The sequence below is a fragment of the Rattus norvegicus genome, chromosome 7, assembly GCF_021556685.1.
Source record: "Rattus norvegicus strain SHRSP/BbbUtx chromosome 7, alternate assembly SHRSP_T2T, whole genome shotgun sequence".
Classification (NCBI taxonomy): Eukaryota; Metazoa; Chordata; class Mammalia; order Rodentia; family Muridae; genus Rattus; species Rattus norvegicus.
The window spans coordinates 50,502,253-50,523,086 of record NC_141540.1 but is presented as its reverse complement, the minus strand read 5'-3'; the positions used below and the strand labels follow the sequence as shown (position 1 = coordinate 50,523,086).

Sequence of the window (20,834 nt, the reverse complement as noted above, 5' to 3'; positions counted from 1 at the left end):
CATGAAGCCTGACAAGCTTTACATATCAACATACATACAGATTTGATGGAACGAAGTTCCAACACACTCCTAAAAGAACTTTATACACATACATACATGTATTCATACATACATTCACTCATACATACACATAGCTAATGAATGGAAGGAATAATGTTCAAACACCTTTATTCTTTCTCTTATGGATTATATATCCCCAGACAAATCTTTCAAGAAGTATAAAATTACAATGTGATTATGTTCTAGTTTTCTTCCAGGGGATGACTATGAAAAAATAGTGTGTTCCCCAATACCTTTACAAGATTTACGTTAGGTAGTACAAGTAAAGAAAATAAATTATTCCCAAGAACCTATGTCCATTCATAACTAAGCAACTTGTTATAGATTAGCAAAGTGTTAAGTAAGCAAGATAGTTTCTTCAGCCAGTTTCTCTTACTGGCAGGCAGCAATTTGCGGTTCAAAAGAAGTATATAAAGTATTTTAAGTCTATAAAAGTCAGTCAAATCTACTTTAAATCCTGAGAATGCACATCTCCTCATCAGCAGTTTTTGTTAAATCATTCCAGAAAAATGAGGGCAAAAATAAGTATTTTTGGAATAGCCAACCAATAACTGGCCCAACTTGAGACTCAGACCATGGGCAAGCATCAATCCCTGACATTATTAATGACACTCTGTTGTGCTTGCAGACAGGAGCGTGTTGTCCTCGGAGAGGCTCCTCCCAGCAGCTGATTTAGACAGATGCAGACACCCATAGCCAAAATAGTGGATGGAGCTTGAGGAGTAATGGAAAACTAGCAGGAAGGATTGTGGATCCTGAAGGGCCTAGGAACTCCTGAGGAAGACCAACAGAGTCATCTCACCTTGAAATGCTCAGTCTGAACTACCAACCAAAGAACATGCACAGACCTCCCAGCACATATGTAACAGATGTGCAGCTTGGTCTTCATGTGGGTCGTAAACAACTGGAATGAGGGCTATCCCAAAACCTGTTGCCTGTGTGGGGGATATGCTCTTTTAGCTGGGCTGCCTTGTCTGGCCTCAGTGGGAAAGAAAGTGCCTAACCTTACAGAGACTTGAAGTACCAGGGTTGGGGAATACCCAAGGGAGCTCGCGCCTGCTTAGAGGAGAAGGGGATGAGGTATGGGTGATGAATTGTGGGAGAGGGTGAGGCCAGGCGTGGGGAAGTGAGCAGGGTATAAAGTGAATAAGTAAAACAAAAATGAAGTAAAAAAGAAAAAGAAAGAAAAAGATATGGGTCATCACCAGTCTAGCCTCAGTGTGAATCATCAGGCAGTGCTGTCATTATTCTTGTTGCTTGACCATAAAAGGTCCCTGGCTTAACAAACAAAAGTGTGCCTTTCTGAACTCCAAATTGTTCCCTCAGATTTTCTACATTAGAGCCTGTAGCAAAAACATTTTAACCTAGCTTCACTAACAATTTAATTTTTCAAATACTTTCTAAGGGTGGTTGTCATAACTGACAATCTACATCTCTAAATTCTTTCCTAGGGTGGTGATGGAATCATGAACCTCTTCCAGCAGCAATGCCCGAAAGAGATCAAGCACTCTTGTGAGTGCCAGAGGTACTGCCTAGAGAGGAACTGGAAGCCCCCTTAGTTTTCCTATAAGTCTTAGGTTAAGAGGGACATGAGGGCAGCAAGCAGAGCAGAACTCCTTACAGCATGACATCCTCAGGACACGTGGTCCTCAGAGTCATTCATTACTGAGGAAAACCTGTTGTGGCTGTGGTTCCATGGGTTCTAAAACCATTTGTTGTTCCTCCTCCATGGCCATGTCCCTTGGCAACCTTGAAATAAAAACCCCAATGAACCATGGTGTTGTTCTGATTTAAGATCAGTGAGCTAATTAGTCTGCACTATTGTAAACAGGCTACAAAAACAAAAACAAAAACAAGAGAAATATAGGCCAATGATTTAAACAGACACGTTGTCGAAGAACACGTTTGGATTGACTACGGACACAAGATACTGAATATCCTAAGTATTATTGAAATGAAAATTGGAACTATAAGGCAACGCCACTTAATTGGAAAGTTTAAAATTAAATTAGAGTTGCTTGTGAGAATGTAAAATGTTCTACATAGGAAAACAGTTTAACAGTCCCTGAAAACATGAAACACTACTGACCAAATGTCCCAGACATCCCACTCCTACATATTTACCCAAAAGATAAGAAAGCATATGTCTGTGCAAAGATTTCTATGAATGCTCATGCGTTGTTGTTCATAGTATATGAATGCTGGAAATTACAATGTTCGACAGTTGCCTAAAGAAAGCATGTTACAGCTTCATAATAGGAAATGCAGATTGCTGTCTGTAAGCAGGTGAGGGTATGTGAAGGCAAGGCTAAAGCCTATGATTGGACAATAGAAAAGGAGGGCAGCCTGAGAGTTTCTGAGAGGCGGGAGAGCAGGAGGGAAAGGAGAAGAAAGGAAGATGGAGGAAAAGAAGGATGATGCAGGTCTGTGTGGCTTTAAACAGCCACAGGTAGCTATGAATATCATATAAAGGATTTATTATTATTATTATTATTATTATTATTATTATTATTATTATTATTATTACAATTTGTCCAATCTAAGTGGGCAGTTTATATCAATATCAGTTGGCTCTGAATTCATTGTATGGATGTTTTGTGTGGTGAGAATTTACTGATATAAATCTGACTGATAAATTACAAGCTTCCAGAGTTTTGATTTTACTGGGTTACAGGGATTTGTGACAGTTACCCGTGAGCTGGGCAGTCGTTGCATGGGGCTAGCCATGGAGGCAGCAAGACTGATGGGGCCAGAACAGCCAGCACTAGCATGTCAACGACAGGGGCTGAGGGTATCTGGAAGAGAATAGGGGACAAGAGACGGGAAGAAGGACGCCAAGACAAGAGTCTGATCAAGGTGACAATTTTATTTTTTCCCCAAGGTTGAACTTATACCATAACAGGGGTAACGGAGGGAAGGGGCAAGTGGGAAACATTTACTCAGGCCAAGGACACAGTATTCGTGTGGTCAGCTGATGTCAACAGGATGTCAGAAAGGTCACAGGTTTGTCATATCTATTAGTCAGCAGGATATTGGTTTCTCAGAAAGGTTACATGTCATCACATTGGGCATCTTGACGTCAGATGTGTTTCTCAGCAAGGTCAGAACTTTATCATATCATTATTCATCCTGACCACCAGATTTGTATTAGTCTTCTGCAGCTGGCTGGGGATTTTCAATGAACCCAGTCATACTTAATTTTAACCATAATAATAACATCAATAATGGAAGGCTTCAAGGGCATCGCTCCCAACATCTCCCCCTTCCTTATAGTCAAATGAAAAGGTGACCAATGGCCATGCTGTCCTGGAATGAGCCCCTCGGGAACTGTGTCTGTCTTAGGTTGGAGTGATATTTGTCACATGGCCAAAAGAATCTTGTGGCCAGCGTCCATCATGGGATAAGGCAGCAGCTAATGGCAGCCCTCCTGTCTTAGGCCCTTTATTCATGAATATATCACTCTCTTATCCGTCATTGACTGTCCACCTCAGCACGAAGGGGTGACGATTTGTTGATGTTTCAGCAAAGGCATCAGGACAGCAGGCAGAAAAGAATGTTGGCCTTATTTGGCTAAAGGACAAAAATGTCCTTGCCTGGGCTGGGAGGAGATGTGTAGGTGAGCTTGGCCCTCATCAAAGGCATCCTCCATAGCTAGCCTATGGTAATATACCTGAATAGATTTTGCTGCTATATTATCTACCTGTTGTTTAACAAAGCTGGTTAAATGATTAAATGCCCAAGAGCCAAAAGATATAAGCAAAAGAAGGCCTACTAGGGGGCCCAACAGAGAGGGAAGCAGGGTGGACAACCAAGGGGAGTCGGAGAACCAATTTTGATACCACTTCTCAGCTTTTTCTCTTTCTTGTTTTCTCTTTTCTAAACCTTTTCTGAACTTTTTCATGCTCTCTTTAACCATATTCTAAGACACAGGAAATATCTAAGTACTGACTCTCTCTCACAAACCAGAATTCACTGATTGCTCAAAGTTGAGAAATTAAAGGAAAAAAGCCAATCAGAAATAAACACACTTGTTAGCATGTATGGTTTAATGTAAAAGAGGTGCCAGACAATTATTGTTTTTTCTGATTAACCTCTTACTCTTAAAGATAGTGCGGGTCAAAATTAAAATAGTCAGATATACTTAAAACACTGCTCCATTTTGGATAGATGTTGAAGTTTAAAAATTGAATGAATTTATATGATTGTAAATGTTTACTGTGAAACATCACAGAAGGGATGCCACCAGGCAGAGAATTACAATTTTAACTGATATTAAACATCTTAAATAATTTGGAGAAACCTCAGCATTAAATTACAACCATCAGGAAAAAAATAAAGACATAAATAGGTATCCCATGCATGTCATGTAAGAAATAAGCAAACCCCAAGTCAGTACAATACAGTATCAATAACTGAAAATTAAGTAATATGTTGATACATGGAAGGAAAAGATAACATGTTGGCTGCCATTGTTGAAATTCCCAAAATAATTCCAATAGACAATTCAATTTAGGTTCCTGCAACAATCATAATTGCATTATCCAAAAAGCCAAACCCTATGAAAGGTATCGCATTGTGGAGTGTGGTAGAGCTGACTAAGCATGTCCTCTCTCACTGAGGCCAGACAAGGCAATCCTCTGCTACATATATGCCAGGGGCCACAGACCAGCCCCTGGTTGGTGGCTTAGTCTCTGGGAGTGTCAACGACGGTGCTGAGGGTATCTGGAAGAGAATGAGGGACAAGAGATGCAAAGAAGGACACCAAGACAAGAGTCTGATCAAGGTGACAATTTTATTTTTTCCCAAGGCTGAATTTATACCATAACAGGGGTAACAGAGGGAAGGGGCAAGTGGGAAACATTTACACAGGCCAAGGACACAGTATTCGTGTGGTTAGCTGATGTCAACAGGATGTTGGTCTTTCAGAAAGGTTACAGGTCATCACATTGGGAAACTGACATCGGATGTATTTCTCAGCAAGGTCAGAGCTTTATCATATCATTACTCATCCTGGCCACCCGATTTGTATTAGTCTTCTGCAGCTGGCTGGGGATTTTCCACGAACCCAGTCATACTTAACTCTAACCATAATATTAACATCAATAATGGAGGGCTTCAGGGGCATCACTCCCAACAATGGTGCATCCTTTTTTATTATGAAATGCATCAAGGGTACTTCTCAGAAAACAAAAACAAAAACAAAAACCAAACATATGGAATTCAATGGGTCACAATTAATTAAGCAATCTTAACTCAATATGCAAAAAATCTATATAACCCATGAAATATGTCTGTGGATAATGGCAACATCACTACCCTCTCCATACTAGATGCGTAGATAAAACATTCAATAGTCCAGCAGGCTAGACTAGAGAGTCCTCATATTGTCTGAATGCATTTACTACCACTGTGTACACACTTAGATCTCAAAGTAATTATGTAAACTAAAATAAGTGAACAAGAGAAAAAAGAGTATTTTGTGTTATTTTCATTTGTATAACGTTCTAGAAAATGCCACGTACTAGTTACCTTTATATTGCTGTGACAAAGCCCCATGCCCAAGCCAACTTATCAATGAAAACATTTTAATTGAGCTTTTGGTTTCAGAGGGTCAGAGTCCATGATGGCAGAACAAAGGCAGCAGGAACAGCTGAGAGGCTGATCTACTTTCAGGAGGCAGAGAGAGCACAATGGGAATGAGGAAGTTTTTGAAGTCTGCCCCTGTGATTCATCTCCTTTTATAAGGCATATGTATTCACCCTCCCCAAACAGATCCACAAACAAAGGGAAGAAGAATTCAAAACTATGCACCTATAGGGGTCATTCTCATGCAAACCACCACATGTGAATTCATCTGTAGGGACAAGGAGATTGGCGGTTGTCTGCATACCATGTTTACAACATATATTAGAGTAGACACTGGCCCAGTCCTCACTGGTACTGAGTGTAAGCATTATGGCCAGCCCTGGCAGAGGTTAACATAGGCCAGAGAAGGAAGAGAGCTCCTGATCTCAGGCTCCGCAATGGTGCTCAGCTTCAAAATGACAACCTCAGTGTGGTATTCATCGTTTCTTCTCTTCAACCCAGGGTCTGCAACCCAGTGCTAAGAAAATTAAGATCTCAGCTTCACAGCTTTCATTGTAAGCAATTTATTTCTTTACCCTGTATATTTTAGAACAGTTCTCCGTAACTTTCATGAAGATGTTTTTTATTTTGCTGGTTAAGTTTTAAATACTTTCGTAGTTGTAAAATTTGCAGAAAATAAAGAATAGATTAAACAGAGCAAAATAGACAAAAGCCTTTGGAAAAACAAGATGATAAAATTTTATGGAAACCTATAAACAAGTAACTCACTTAATTACTAAATTAAGCAACAGCTTTACAAGTTAGAAAGTGCTTAATGTTTAAATGAAGAGCTTAATGAATGTTATAAAAGTCTTAAATTCATTGATTTTTGCTTATGATGGGCTCAATGGTTGAAAATATGATTTTGGCTTTTCTACTAATACAAGTAATAATGTATCAATTTACAGTTAATCCATAAGAGATTGTTTAAATATATCTTAGGTGCAAATTTAAATTTTTTAATATATCAGATAACCTATAAACCTATTAGTGATAGCATGGATTATGGGACTATATATAGTCTTTTAAAAGTTTCTGTATTAGATGGGGGAAGAATGAGACAAAAGTGACTTTAAAAAAGATATTCACAAAATAAAGAGATTCAGAATACTTTAGGCAAAATGAGCTGTGGGAATATAGAAGAGGCAGAATATTAAATATACTTAGAGCATCTTGGTTGTCGGGAGTTTCTTCTCTTGATGCTAACTAAGAAAGGTGTGACTCCTGACTAGGAGAATGGGCATGGCTCTTCTGTACTGAGGAACGACTGGAAGAGAGGCTTCGTGACTGACATATTAGTGCCACTACTTAGAGGCTGCAAGACCATGGGCTATTGACTAAATTCCATGTGTGCCTCAACTTCCTTATTTAGCTCTCTCAGATTAGTGAGACAATAAACATCAGGTGCCCAGGACAATATCTAATTACTAAAAATACTCAGAAGGTGGATGCTGCTTTATAAATAAAAGCGAGTTGGGGTGAAGCCCTGTAGATCAGAGGAAATGACTCATGGAGAAGCTTCCACCAGAGGGAGAATGCTGGCAACTGACTCTTCTGTGAGAGCTCTGGTCAGTCACCTAGGAGGGAACTGTACAAGCTGGAGGCCCTCCCAGCCTAGGCTCTTCAGTCTGAAAGTGTAGCCATTAGTTACATGTGACTACTGGAGAAAACTCTAAATGGCAGAGGACCGTGTAACTGCATGACTGTGTAAGAGCACTTATAATTTATAAAGTAACCCTAACTTAAAATTTAATTCCACAGTTTGTGCTATCACATGTCAGCTACCCAGTAGCTGCAAGTGGTTGATGTGTGCTGTCCTGGAGAGCACGAATGTAGATTCTTCATTCTACAAAGTTGTCTAAAAAGGCCATTCTTTCTCTTCAAAGGTCCATACTGAACTGAACGTCAAGGCAAAACTGACTAACTTTAATCTAAAAAAATTCCCATTCAAATTAATTTTCCTGTAGTCCTTTTTTTTTTCTCTTATTCTACTGAGACCAAGACTGGCCCTATTAGCCAAGATTCCAAGCAATTTCCAAGCTGTTCATTGTATTATTTTGCACCCTTTGTAACAGAGCACGTGAATGCATTTGGAGAGCTTCAATGAAAGAGGTTGCTTCTGTCCTTGCTTTTCTTGATAAGCTTCTGAATTCTATCAGTAGCCTCAACGTATCTGTAATTTTTCTGATCTGGTTATGAACGTGTAATTTATACTCTCTTCCTTCTCCTACCCCTCCTCCTCCTCCTTTTCTTCCCCACCTTCTCTTTCTCTGAACTAGAGGCTGGGAGAAGGGTGACATTCCTAAAGTGATCATTATTGTGGTAGCAGCTGGTTCTTAACAGGCCTGGTTTTGTGACAGGGGAGACAGGATCTGTTTCTGCCGTTGCAATCCCCTAATTTTATTCCTAATAGATCACAAGTCTGAGGGCAGCATGCTGTCATGTCTGCAGGACAGTGCTTGAGAATATGCCGGGAAAACATATGCCGCCAATGCTTTTGCTGTCGTTAGTTAACCACTCAGCCCACGTGCTTCCTTCTATTTCACAACCCACATTTCATCCACCTTCTGCTGTTTTTCTCCTGCAGTGTTATTTCCTGAGCAGAACCCAGAGCTTATGAGTCCCCCAGCAGCGAGCTCTCTGTTCTGACCTCCCTGAACAGGCAGTTTCACCTGCTGTGCTAGTTTTTCTGCTACCTGGTCAATCTGTTAAGGTTTTAGCAGGAGATTCCCGGAGACCCTTGCAGAAAACATATGGCGGTTTGTGATTACTCTAGCCTGCTGCAACTTTAGAATTGAGATTGTAATGAAGAGGTGCAAATCTTCTGTTCATAAATAACCAAATCCGTGGGCATTTTACAAAGCACTCTGTGTAGTGCAAAGAGAATTTATGTGCCGCATTTCACCCTTGGCACACTTTCCGAATGAATTGTTCAAAGCGAAGTTATATTAGGACAAATAGAAATGACGACTAACACCAGATGTGGGCTTTTAGTTAATATTTATGCAACACCCAAAGGGAAGATGGGATTGCACAATAAACTAAAAATGTCTTAGGAAAATAAGGAAATCTTTACCCCGAGGAACTGGCACCACAAAGGTATGAATTATACAACAAAGGCCTGGGAATGCAGAACAAATGTAGGCTAGGTCTGGTTGACTATAAAATGGAATTCATTGAGGAAGTGGTAAGGTAGCAGATGTGTGGGACCTACTCGGGAAAATAAGGAAAATAAGGGCTTAGCACTTTAAATTTTTTTTTTTGCCAAACTTGTGTCTAAGGTAGAAAGCTTTAAGCCAACCAGCCTAATTTCCTTCCACCGAGGATAGCTGCAACAGCTTTAAATAAACAATGTATAAATTCAGAACGGAGGCAGCAGCAGCCTCCCCTCGCCTCACAGCGGACAAATGCACCTTAATAAGCTAAAAGGAGCTCTGTGGTCATAAATGATCTCCAGGAGTAGTGGTGGCATATTTAATCCTAGTTGCTCTCTGTAATCGTTTGAGAAAGGTGGAAAATGCGAGCACTGGTTCTTTCTCAGCCCTTGGAGAGCAATCTACAAGAACCCGTTGCTTAATTCACAGGAAAGATATAGGGACCCACGTTAAAGTACAATCGAATTTTTTTTTGCTACAAGCAACTGAATTTTTTCCCAAACACTTCAGGATGTCCAGTCTGCTGTCTATTAAGAATCTCAAGGTCTACCATTTTTATGGCATGACTCAGTTCCCGAGGCAATTCAAAGGGGCTGTGTGGTGGTAGAGAAAGCCACACTTGGCTTTTTGAAACTACCAGAGCTTTGGAATTGAGAAATGTTCACAAGGTTTTAGCACTCTGAACCCTAAGGTCTCTCTTACTTTTATGCCAGTAAGTCTTAGGAAAGAGGTTGTCCTCGTGTGACTTCCTACATGGGTCTTCCTGAGGAAGTGATGCACTCCAACGTCACCCTTCTTCCCTCCTGCTCGGCATCTTTAAAGCAGATAACAAATTGGTTCCTTCTTCCTGATGACTACTTGTGGGCTTTCAGCTCTTCCATAAAATCCCTTAAATACTCTTATTGTTCATTTGTTTACCCCTCTTTTATAGTTTCTCTTACATGTTCAGATGCTATAGGCTCTGGGCATTATGCGGATAAGGTTACAAACTTCATCATTCAAGGGGTACGTTAATAAATGTTTGCTTATCTCCGGGCAGTGGTGGCTCACACCTTTAATAGCAGCACTCTGAAGGCAGAGTCAGGTGGATCTCTGAGGCTGAGGTCAACCTAATCCACAGAGTGAATTCCTTGACGGTCAGAGCTACCTAGGGAAACTGTGTCTCAAACCCCCCCCCCAAGCCCCACAAACAAGCAAGCAAGCAAGCAAACAAAGATACTAATGTGTGCTAAGAAGGAAGTAATAAAGGATGATGGGAAAGAGATGTCGCGTGTGTGTGTGTGTGTGTGTGTGTGTGTGTGTGTGTGTGTGTGTGTGTGTGTGTTTTATAAAGTACGTGAAGGAAATTTTAAAGCAATACCATTTGAAATACCTGATAGTAGAAAGCAGCCGAAGAATGTCTAGGGGAGAAAACAGTTCCAGGAAGGAGAGAAAAGAAGGTTCCTGAGAAGGCATACGTGGACAGACCTCTTGCAAAGAGGGGGAGGGCCAAAAGAGAGTTTTATGCTATGTGCACTACACATGGCTAGGTGGAGTGATTGAACTTAAATGGGCTTGTCTGCTGCCTCAAGTACACGCTTGGTGCAGGGGCTATGGGTGTAGAAGCCAGACCATTTCCAAGGCCATTCGATTAGTTGGTGTAGGAGACAACGGCTTCGACCAGGATTAGAGCTCTGTAGATGTGATGGGTGTATTTGGGTGACAGTTTGCACTAAGAATGGGACGGTGTGGGTGTGATGGTATGCATTTTACAGGGGGTGTCTAGGTTTTAGTTAAGAAGCAAAACATGACGGACGTTGGAAACTCTAAGGGCTAACTTATTGAACCAGTCAGTCTCTGTGTAAATGCTTTATTTACATGGTAACTCCTCTAACCAAAGTGTATTTATAAGTGAGGCATGAAGAAGGTGATTGGCCCTAGCTTACCCAAATAACGAATAGCCAAACTGATACGCAAACCTAGATATCTGACTTAAGTATGTATTCCTCCCCCAGGGTCCCAGGGTCCAATATCAATATATAAGCCCAGGAGAGAGCCAGAGAGGATCCGAATGGACCAGTTGATATGATTTTTTTAAAACGTAAAAAAAAAAAAGAAAGAAAAAAACAGTATATCGGGGAGCATGCAAAACAGGAACCATTGTCTTTAATATATTATTTTAGAACTTCCTACATGCACAGAATATTTTGATCAAATCAACATTTGCCTGTTGCAGGTAGAACCCACATTTGTCAGGGTCTAAAAGATTCCCTTGTAAAGTCAGACATCTTTATTCTGCAGGCACTCAAACTTTTCAGATCGCTGCCACATACCCAGGTGCTCCGCTTTCTTTAGTATCTTTGAAGAGTTTGCTGGTCAGGTGCTGCTCTTCCAATGGGGGGACAAGTCAGTCCTGCACCGACTTGTTTTCTAGGCCCTGTAGCATCCCCACAGCAGGGGGCGCTGCAGTAGTGTTCATCATCGTCCAAGTGAGCGACCAGTCCAGTCAGAAAGGGGACCAGGCAGGAAGGGGGTGTGGCAGACAGCTCTCGGATCTCTTTGGTCATGCAACTTTAGTACCCAGTGCTCCTTCTGCCCAGACTATTCTTCTACGCCGTATTTCATCACGTTGGATGCCTTCCATCCAGTCTTGCATCCGGGCGGAAAGGAAAGGGCACTGGCTTTTCCGCCTTGCTGGGTTTAAGCATGCCTCTGTAGAGGGTTTCATTAGCGTGGTCTCTTCTGTGTTTTCAGCGGCAGCTTGACCGTCCTGAACCACGAAAGACACCCACCCCCACGCAATTTCTGAGGAGCACATGGTTGTTTCTTATCTTCTAGCCTCTCCCCTTTCATTTCCTGGATCCCTTTTCATAATCTAACTGCGGGACACGCGTCTTTCCACTGACATTAACGTCGACGGTGACGGCGTGGCCCCAGAGTAGAACTCTCTCCTAAACGCTGCTCCCTCCTCCCCCACCTCCCAGCTCTTCAACAGGCCCTTCCATCCCAATTCAGCTCACGCATCGAGCGCGCGCGGGCAATAGATCCTTATTGTCAATCCTTATTGTCAATCGTAGTTGCCAGCGCTCTGCAAACCTGTCCTACCTCTCCGTGTCCCCAGAGGTCTCTCCAGCTGACCAGACCTTTGCCTGACAGCTCTTGGCACCAGACGCTTGGCTTGCGATCTAGAGCGTGCAAGGCTCCTCCAGGCACCACTGGACAAGTCATGGACTCCTCCTGTCGCCTTTCTCCTCCACCTCCCAGAGCCCAGAGCGCACTCTAGCTGTCGTTTTGGGCAATCTTCCAAAAGTCATCTTTGTCCTGGGGGTGCTTTCCAGAGTAAAAAGGAAGGTGAAGAAAGAGGAAGAAGGGAGTTGGGCCGGAGGACGAGGCTGGAACTGCTAGGAGAGTGGGCGGAGCCTCCAGCCAGTGGGGGTAGACAGGGAGGAGTCTGCAGGGAGGATCTGGGTGGAGAAAGGGGCTGGGCTAGCTTAGGATGGTGGGCTGGCCACGCAGGCGCGTGGGGCCGCGGCGAGAACCCCACGCGGGAGCTTTTGGAGTCCCCAGTCGCCGCTTCTCACTTCACTGGAGAGGGGTCCGGGAGGGAACCAATAAAGAGTGAATGTGCCGCAGCCCCGGTGGTGGCCGAGTTGCTGCGAACGACCCCGGAGTCGTGCGCTCGGGAGGCGGCGAGGGGAGGCGGTTCGCCTCGTCCCTCCCACCCGCCCCTTTCTCTCTGTCTCTCCCTCCTTTCCTCCCGCTGGTCCCAGATCCTCGCTCTGTCCGGCCCCTTCGTCCCGGACCTCGCACTCTTCGATCTCCCCAGTCCTTTACCTAGGGCGTCCCAAAGTGCCATGGGTTAGGGTGGGGACCGCGAGCCGCGGGAAAGGACTAGCCCCGATTCTCCGCCGGGGGGCGTGAAGCCGATCGCCGCTTGCCTCTCGCGGTTGTCCGGCAATGGGGAGAGCGGTGTGAGCCCGCAACCCCCGGAGCACGCAGGAACAGCGGAGCCCGGCGCCCCGAGGAGCCGGGGATCTGAAGAAGGAGCGGAGGGAGGGCGAGGAGGCGGGCGGGGAAGCCGGGGAAAAGTGCAGCCAGGAGCAGAAGGCGGCGGAAGGTGGGGATTGATGCTTCTGTTTTTTGTTGCCGCTGCTGCGCTCGCGCTGGGAGCCAAGCCGGAGGGAAGGCGGTGGAGAGATGATTGCAGAGTTGGTGAGCAGCGCTCTGGGGCTCGCCTTGTATCTCAACACCCTGAGTGCGGATTTCTGCTACGATGACAGGTAAGTGGGTGAGAGAAAGGGGCAATGGCTGCGGCGCGACAGGGGTGGGGTGGGGGTTCATCGGTGGATCTAGCACTGCTTTCTGTCAGGTTGAAGTGCGTCTTGGGGGTGGTGGTGGTGGTGCGGACAGGTATCTGCACCTGAAGGTTTAGACGACGCGGAAACCGTAACACCTATAGCCAACAGCCGGGACGCAGGCGCGCTGGGCTGGCCAAAGGAGTTTCCGCTCCTACTTTGCAGCAGGTTTTTGCTTGCTTCTTGCCGGTAGGCAGGCGCTTAAGTTTCTTAGCGGAAATCCAGGCAATTTGGAAAACTGTTTAATGAACCCACGTTAAACAAACAACCAGCCCCGAAAAAAAATCCAATAACAATCCTAGGTTTACCTTGGTGCAGAAAAACATATTAAGCGATTTTACGTGTGGGCTGGAAGGAAGCAACTCTCCACTCCTTAGAAGATCTTCCCCGTGTCGTTTCCTTTTATTGATAGGACACTGATTTCTGGAAGTTAAACTCACGCATGACAGTTGCCAAAATAGAGGAAAGAGCGCGCGTACTCTGCGTCAACTTTCTCTTTGACGTGTCCGATAGTAAACTTTGAGCTACTGTATCTTGCTGCTGGTTTTATCTCTGGTTCCCCCGGCCTCGTTCACTTATCATGGGGAAGTCCTTTATAAAAACGTGGGCTTTCAGTTCTGTTTGGGAGTCTTGCCTTAGACATTAGTGATTCGCTGGTGCTAATTGCGGAAGAAGACGCCCCTGGAGATTGAAGTTGTCTTCTGTATTTGGGTTAGTTTGGGTGGCTAATGAGACCCGGGTTGTGTTGTCAAAGAAACTGCGTTGATTCTTGGAAAATATCACCCTTGTGCTGATGTCCTTACCTATTTTAAAAATGTTGTTAGTGTTTAGAAACTGATGAAAAGCTCCAATAGCCATTAGGGAAAATTCCAATTTGTGCCTTTCCGGTGACTTAATCTGATTACAATTAAAACAGATGCATAATTAAAATATATTAGGGAGAACAGCATGCCTGGCTAAACTTATTAACCGTCCTGGGGTGTTTCATGCTCCATTGAAATTAAACCATCCAAAAAGTGAACACAGATTTACTTTGACAGCCTTTCAGCAGCCTCTCTGGGCTTAGGGGAGTGAATGGATCCCCAGGGTTAGGGCGAGGCATCCAGTGAACTCAGCAAAGTGGTTGACAACAGCAAGAGAAGCTAGGGGTGTACTCTGCTAATCAGCCATGTTCTGTATACTCTGTCTGGTCCACTCTCCTGCTAAGAGTGATTGTATGTCTTAAATCAGGAGGTCTTGGTTCCCACCCTGATGTCTGCTATGAAATTCCCTGGTAATACTTGCCAAAGTACCCTCATAGGCCCTTGATGTGCTTCTGTGTTGTGCCCAGAGGAGGCTGGCTGATAGTCTCCCCGGCAGACAAACTTTTACTCAACTTTCACACAGTGTACTGACTTCAACTGCTCTAAGAAATGATCTGAGAGTGAGGTAGGCTGTGCTGCTTGCTTTTTTTCCTCCAGATTTCTGTGATGTTGCACCTGCTATTTTAAGAGTCCCGGTGGAGAAAGCTTTGTTCAGCTTTCACTAAAATGAGTTCAGGGATGAGTCAGGGCAGTGGCTGAGTCCTTTGGGGTGATCTGGAAGAGGGAGTGTTGAACAAGAACATGGAGCCTACAAAGGAACAGTATGATAAAGCAAGCATTCCTCTTGACTACTAGTCACAACTGCTGTCCAGTTCTTTACAAAAGGGACCACTTCCTGTAAAAAATGGAGACGAGAACCTAAATGAATCTGTATGTGCAATTTTCTGTAGGTCTCCTGCTCACCCTGAAGTGTTTGGAATGTGGGTCTGGGAGATAGTTGTGCCGATGACACACGAGTTGCTGTTGATGGCTGGAATTTGTAACAGGTTCCTCCCCCCTGTTACAGGTCACGCTGCGTGTTAACAACCCTCGTCTTCTGTTTTCTGTCTGTATAGGTGACTTGCATGTCACAATTTCCTCATATCATTGATAGCGGGTTCAATATGATATTTAGACATGTATTTGTAGAATGTTAAGGGCCTAAAGCATGAATTATGCTTTACTCAGCAGTAAAAATGATTTTCTGTTGACTTCTGGCAAAACTTCGTGTGCACCCACATAGTCTTTTAAATGTGAAGTCTTAAGGAGAAGAGCCGGAGAGCAAGCTTCATTCCTGTGCTCCCTAGAAACCCTAAGGTGCCTCTTTATGCTGCACTGGACTTATTTGTCCTGTGCTCAGCATGAGAATGTGATTCATTGCCAGCCAAGGTGCACTGTCAACTGTGGCTTTGCAGATGCACTTTCTATGTAAGTCCTGTGACCCACTGGTGTGTGAAGAGGGAATCGTAGAGGGGGAGCCAAGTGGAAACTACAGCATGATCTGTTTGTTTCTACTACTCCATTTCAGCTTGCAAAGACTCATGTGGAAAGCGTTGCTTAAGTTACATCTGTGCATGGTAATGACCGCCTGGGACTTCTGGGGAATACAGTGGTGGAACTGAAGCCACTGGAAGTTGAAAGAACCATACATAAGGGAGAGATGGCTCTTAAGCATGACTTACTCAGCTAAGCCAGAACTTTGCATTGGTAGCCTGAAGAATCTGGCCTTTACCTTAGGAGGGCTTTATCGTTGTTGCAGTTTGAGCATTATTGCCTAGGTACTTCTCAAAGTTACCATTTCTTTCAAACACAATGATCAGTTTACTTTATCAACTGATATGTATGTTATATAATTATGTATGTTTTATATAGCTTTATATAATTATGTATGTTTTATATAGCTTGTTGGAAGTTAAGTGGTAACATATAGCTTCCTGAGGCAGAAATCAGTTCCCTACGGTAAAACCTTAATGCCTTGCAAGTGTTTTGGTGGTAAACCTAAGACTGTGTGCACAGTGTGTTGAGATGAGCGATGCTAAGTCAGAATTCACAGTATCTGAGGAGAAAGCTTTCATGCCTGCAGCCTCGTTCCCCCCCCCCTTTACTATAGTATAGGCGATGACTGCTTAATCTCAAGTTATGGTATCAATATGAAATGCACGACACATCTTAAGTTCTGGGTGACTGTGACTCCCTAAGTGATCCTCTACAATATCTAGAGGAACTTGACGTTTATGAGGGTGCAAAATACAGACGAACACCTTTTGTGACCCTCCAACTCTTTGCCCTCTTTATGCACTTATTGAGGGTGACCTTGCATCAGCACACGCTGTCCCCTTTAAAAGGTTGGCACAAGTTTCTCAGAGCTGAGGGAAGTCAGCTTGGTGCAAAGATAAACTCTGTCATTGCGTTGGAGTCTGTTCTGATTGTACGCACATCGTTTAGTGGGTGATGTACCCATTTATGAGATACAGACAGGGGAGCAAGAATAATGTGCAGATTTTTAATTTTCCCTTGAGTAGAATAATTCATTGCTTTGGAAAAATAAAGCATGATAACTTCAGATTTTGATAGTGCAACATGAATGTGCCACTAGTTTGCGGATTTATTTCCCTGACAATTCTCTCTCTCTCTCTCTCTCTCTCTCTCTCTCTCTCTCTCTCTCTCTCTCTCTCTTTCTCTCTCTTTCTGTCTCTGTGAAGTGACATCAGGTATCTTCCCTGACTGTATTTTGAGTCAGGTTCTCCTACTGAACCTGGAGATAACTGAACTCCCCAGGCCAACTCAATAGCTTGCCTTGGGGATACCCCGCCTTTACTTCTCCAGTGGTATTAAGAAGCGAGGCCACACCCATTTGGCTTTTCTGTGTGCTCTGGAGATATGAACACTGGCCTTCATGTTTGTGTGGCAAGTGCTTTATCCACTGAGCCATTGCTGCCGCCCCACCATTTTCTATCCTTAAACCCAGAACGGTCCTAAAGGTGATTTGTGGATAGCTCACTGATTTTATTGAGAACATTGAAAAGAAACCCCTTTCTTCTCCTTCTGCGCCTACCCTCTTCAGAGACCTTGGGTGGGGTCTAACTTTGTCGTAACCCAGGCTGACCTTGAACTCCTGACCTTCCCGCCTTGTCTCCTGAGTCCTAGGATCATGTGCGTGGTGCTTGTATCACTACATCTGACCCTCATCTAACCAGTTTTTCATAGGACTATAAATATAACACACTAGTGAAGATTTTGTCCGTAATGATTTTGATTGACAGCGTTCAAATGGAGGAAAAGATCTGTTGCCGTTCCATCCACTGAAAGCAGTTGCTACAGGTGTATGTCTGTGACCACAGAACGGCTGTTTATCATGGGGTTAGAGTACATCATCTCTCAACAGGCACCTGCATGATGCTCGGAAAGGGCAGATTAGTTTTCAGGCTGTTGTTAGTGTGGCCCTTGATATGAGATGACAGAAAAAAGTCCCCCCGGGACATGATTGACATTAACTTCTTTTTAAAGAACGATTTCAGTAGGTTTGCTCTGGATCGATCTGAGTGGATTATGTTTTAAATTCCAGTGTGTTTAACCTCTGAAAATATGTGCGTGGCAGCTCGTGCCTTTATTTGCAGAACTTAAGAGGCAGAGGCAGGAAGGTTTCTTTGAGTTCCGGGGCCAGCCCAGTGTTCCAGATTAGCCAGGGCTACATATCGAGAACCTATGTTAAATTGGAGCATAATGTTCCTCCATGCGTTGAAATATGATCGTGAAACATCATTTTGCATGTTAACTTAAAATAAAGGAATACATGCATATGACAAAAACAATAAGTAAGGGAAATTTTTGCTTTTTTTTTTTTTTTAATAAATCACAAGTTGTGTATAAATCTCAGGTCATTATCACCAGAAATCAAGCACAAGAGGAGTGTTTTACTGTTTATTTCCATTCTCCATATAATTATAATAACCTGATAAAATGCAATTGGAAACAATTTATAGTTTATGAACTGTTTTACGTAACGTTTTATTTTCTTGCTAAGCTTTGGTTGATCCATCAAACCTATTTGGAAATGGTTCATTTTGTTCTTTTGAGCAAGTACATTTCTTCCTGGCAAATTAAAATCACAACGAGGCAATGCCAGGGTAGATTACTTTGCTTCACCTCTACTGAGCCTGTCACACGACGTTTATCATAGCAGATGACCCCAATACAAAGACTCAGAGGACATACACAAATGACAAAGGGGAAACTGCTTGCCAACCATCTGTCTCTTAGTTTTTTATTTTTTCGGACACATGCACATACATATGCTGACATAGACACAATTATTAGTTTACACAGTCATTCCAAGAGCTGTTGTCTTACCTGTACTTAGGATTTCAGAGGTAATGTGCATCTGGGGTAACTCTGCTGTTGTATTCTGAAACAGAATCCTTTGGGTTCAAGCACGCGATAGAAGCACACACTTATTTTTCTAATGCCTGTTGCTGCTCAGTGCAGTGAAAACACTTGTTCAAGATCCAGCCGTTTATACTAAGGCCAAGAGGGTGTTATCTCCAAATCAGGAACCTTCATAATATTAAGAGAGGGCAGAGTTTACCATAAGGCATTCTGAAAAATCCCTGGCTGACCTCTATAACTTTATTGTTTTTATACGAATTATTATTAATGCTTTCTGGGATTTTTTTGGGGGGGGAGGTAAGTAACTTTAGTAAGCAATGTCACACGTTTAATGAGTTCTCAAAATGTGACAAGTGTTGAAGCTTTGAGGAAAAGAATATGTGGGTTAATGAGTGTAAGGACGTCTCTTGTATGAACAGTTGTACCTATTAGAAGTTGGCTACGACAATAATAAGTAAATGAATAACAAGGTAAGGGATGACACCATCAAGATTGATCATCCGGTAAGGGCATGATATGTGGGGGTCAGTATAGGTGTAGTGAGGTTTAATGTTGGACGGCTCCTTTGAGGATTTGACTCGCATGTGCTTTTAGGCGTAGACTGTGACAATCAGTGAGTCACTAGTTATGAATATGTCTAGACGGCAGCTGCTTTTATTTGAGGTACATATACAAAGCATCTACAACAGCTGTTCTTCTTGGCAAGCGTGCCACCCCTTGAGCAGGTAAAGTTTCTGAGTCTGTGAGGTCTGCTCTGGAAACGTCGCTAGGTTGCCCTGTAGTAGATAGAATTTAACTCCAGTTCACTTCTTTGAAAACGTTTGATGCTGTATTTATATTTTAAAATTCTTGCTAGCATTTATCAATTAATAATTAATTAAGAGACAGTGTCTAGCTTTGTAGCCCAGGATGGCCTCAAACCTGTGGTCCTTCTACCTCTGGTTCCTGTGTGCTGGCAGTACAGATCACTGTGCCCAGGGAGCCTGTTAGCATCTCCTGTGTCAGTGATGAAATACAGGATGGTGTGCAGAACCCTTCAGGTTAACTACTTGCCTCATTTCATCTTTGGGCTCAAAAGACTCTTGTCCTCAGAGACTTTGGGGTGTCCTTCCCAGGCTATTAACATAAGAAAGAGTGCTGTGACAATTCAAGCTGAGTACTCTTCCTCCTCCCCAGCCTTTGAGTCACTTTCCTATTTCTGTGGTACACATCCCAAGTTTCTAGATTAAAAAGCTTAAATACTCATCTTAGCATTTTTTTTCGAAATTTTAGGATTACATTTTAATGCTCACCCCTGTGATTTTCTTTTTTAAATTTACAAATAAATGGGAAGCAAAGGGACCTGGTTATATAGGCGTAGTGTGAATAAGACTGGGCGCGTGGAGAGGATCTGTGAAATTCAGCAGTTAAGTTGCTGTCATGTGTTTTAGAGAAATGGGCTTTATTTAAGGATATTTTATAAATGTAGATTGTTCGTGCAAGCAGAAATCATTACCTCAAAGATGATGTGTCCAGAAAATTAGCGTGGGTCAGAGAGCTGAAACTTCTCATTTTGGCGCTAGCTCCCATTTCATTTTGGAGTTCCACCATGTTTGCTTCTTAGACGATGGAGCAGGTGCCCCTTTGCTTGAGGATAGACCCAGTGCTGGGCAGAGGAGATGCCATTTGCTTATAATTGGCCATCAGCTTTTGTTTCTTGACTCGTCTGCTAGGTCACTTTGTGGCATCTGCGTGATGGGGTAGGAGGGATGACACAGACTGCCCTCAAGGCTAAATTCCCGATTCCTCAAACGAAACACAGCCTTGCCTGTACACTAGTGCCTCCGTGCTAGGTGGTGGGATCAGTCACAAAATAAGTTGTTTTTTTCTTTTTTTTGTCAGATCTCCGTTTTTGATGACTGATCTCCCTTTCGGGGGGGAGATCATCACAATACTTTTGCAATTATTCCTAGAAGCAGCAAGTTGTTCAAAGTGGGGTCATTGTAGGTACATGTCCTAGTTTACTTTCACTTGCAGTGGTGAAACGTTCTGGCCGAAAGCAGCTTGGAGAGGAAAGGGTTTACTTGGCTTACACTTCCATATCACTGTCCATCACTGAAGGAAGTCAGGACAGGGATTCAAGGCAGGAACCTGGAGACAGGAACCTCGGCAGGAGCCATGAAGAGTGCTGCTTACTGGCAAGCTCTCGATGGCTTGCTTAACCTACTCTCACAGCACCCAGGACCACCTATGGGTATCTACAGTAGGCTGGACCCTCCCACATGGACCCTCCCACATGGACCCTCCCAAATCAATGTTTTAATCAAGAAAATGCCTCCCACAGACTTTTGTACAGGCCCGTCGGATGGAGGAGTTGTTTCGATGGATGTTCTCTCTTCTCACATAATTCTAGCATAAGAATCAACGTAGTTTTCAGTCTCGCTTTATGTCAT

At 43.3% G+C, this 20,834-nt stretch overlaps 1 protein-coding gene across 4 annotated transcripts in view; it reads left to right on the top strand.

Annotated features, from left to right (window-relative positions):
- Positions 1–12,307: 12,307 nt before the first annotated feature.
- The window catches only part of Tmtc2 (transmembrane O-mannosyltransferase targeting cadherins 2), a 413,503-nt gene continuing 404,976 nt past the window's right edge, over positions 12,308–20,834 (top strand). For 3 of the 4 annotated variants that reach the window (XM_087556320.1, XM_087556321.1, XM_087556319.1), the window contains exon 1: positions 12,308–13,099. In XM_087556320.1, coding sequence (XP_087412446.1) covers positions 13,017–13,099 — 83 coding nt within the window. In that variant the 5' untranslated portion in view covers positions 12,308–13,016. 4 annotated transcript variants of the gene reach the window in all.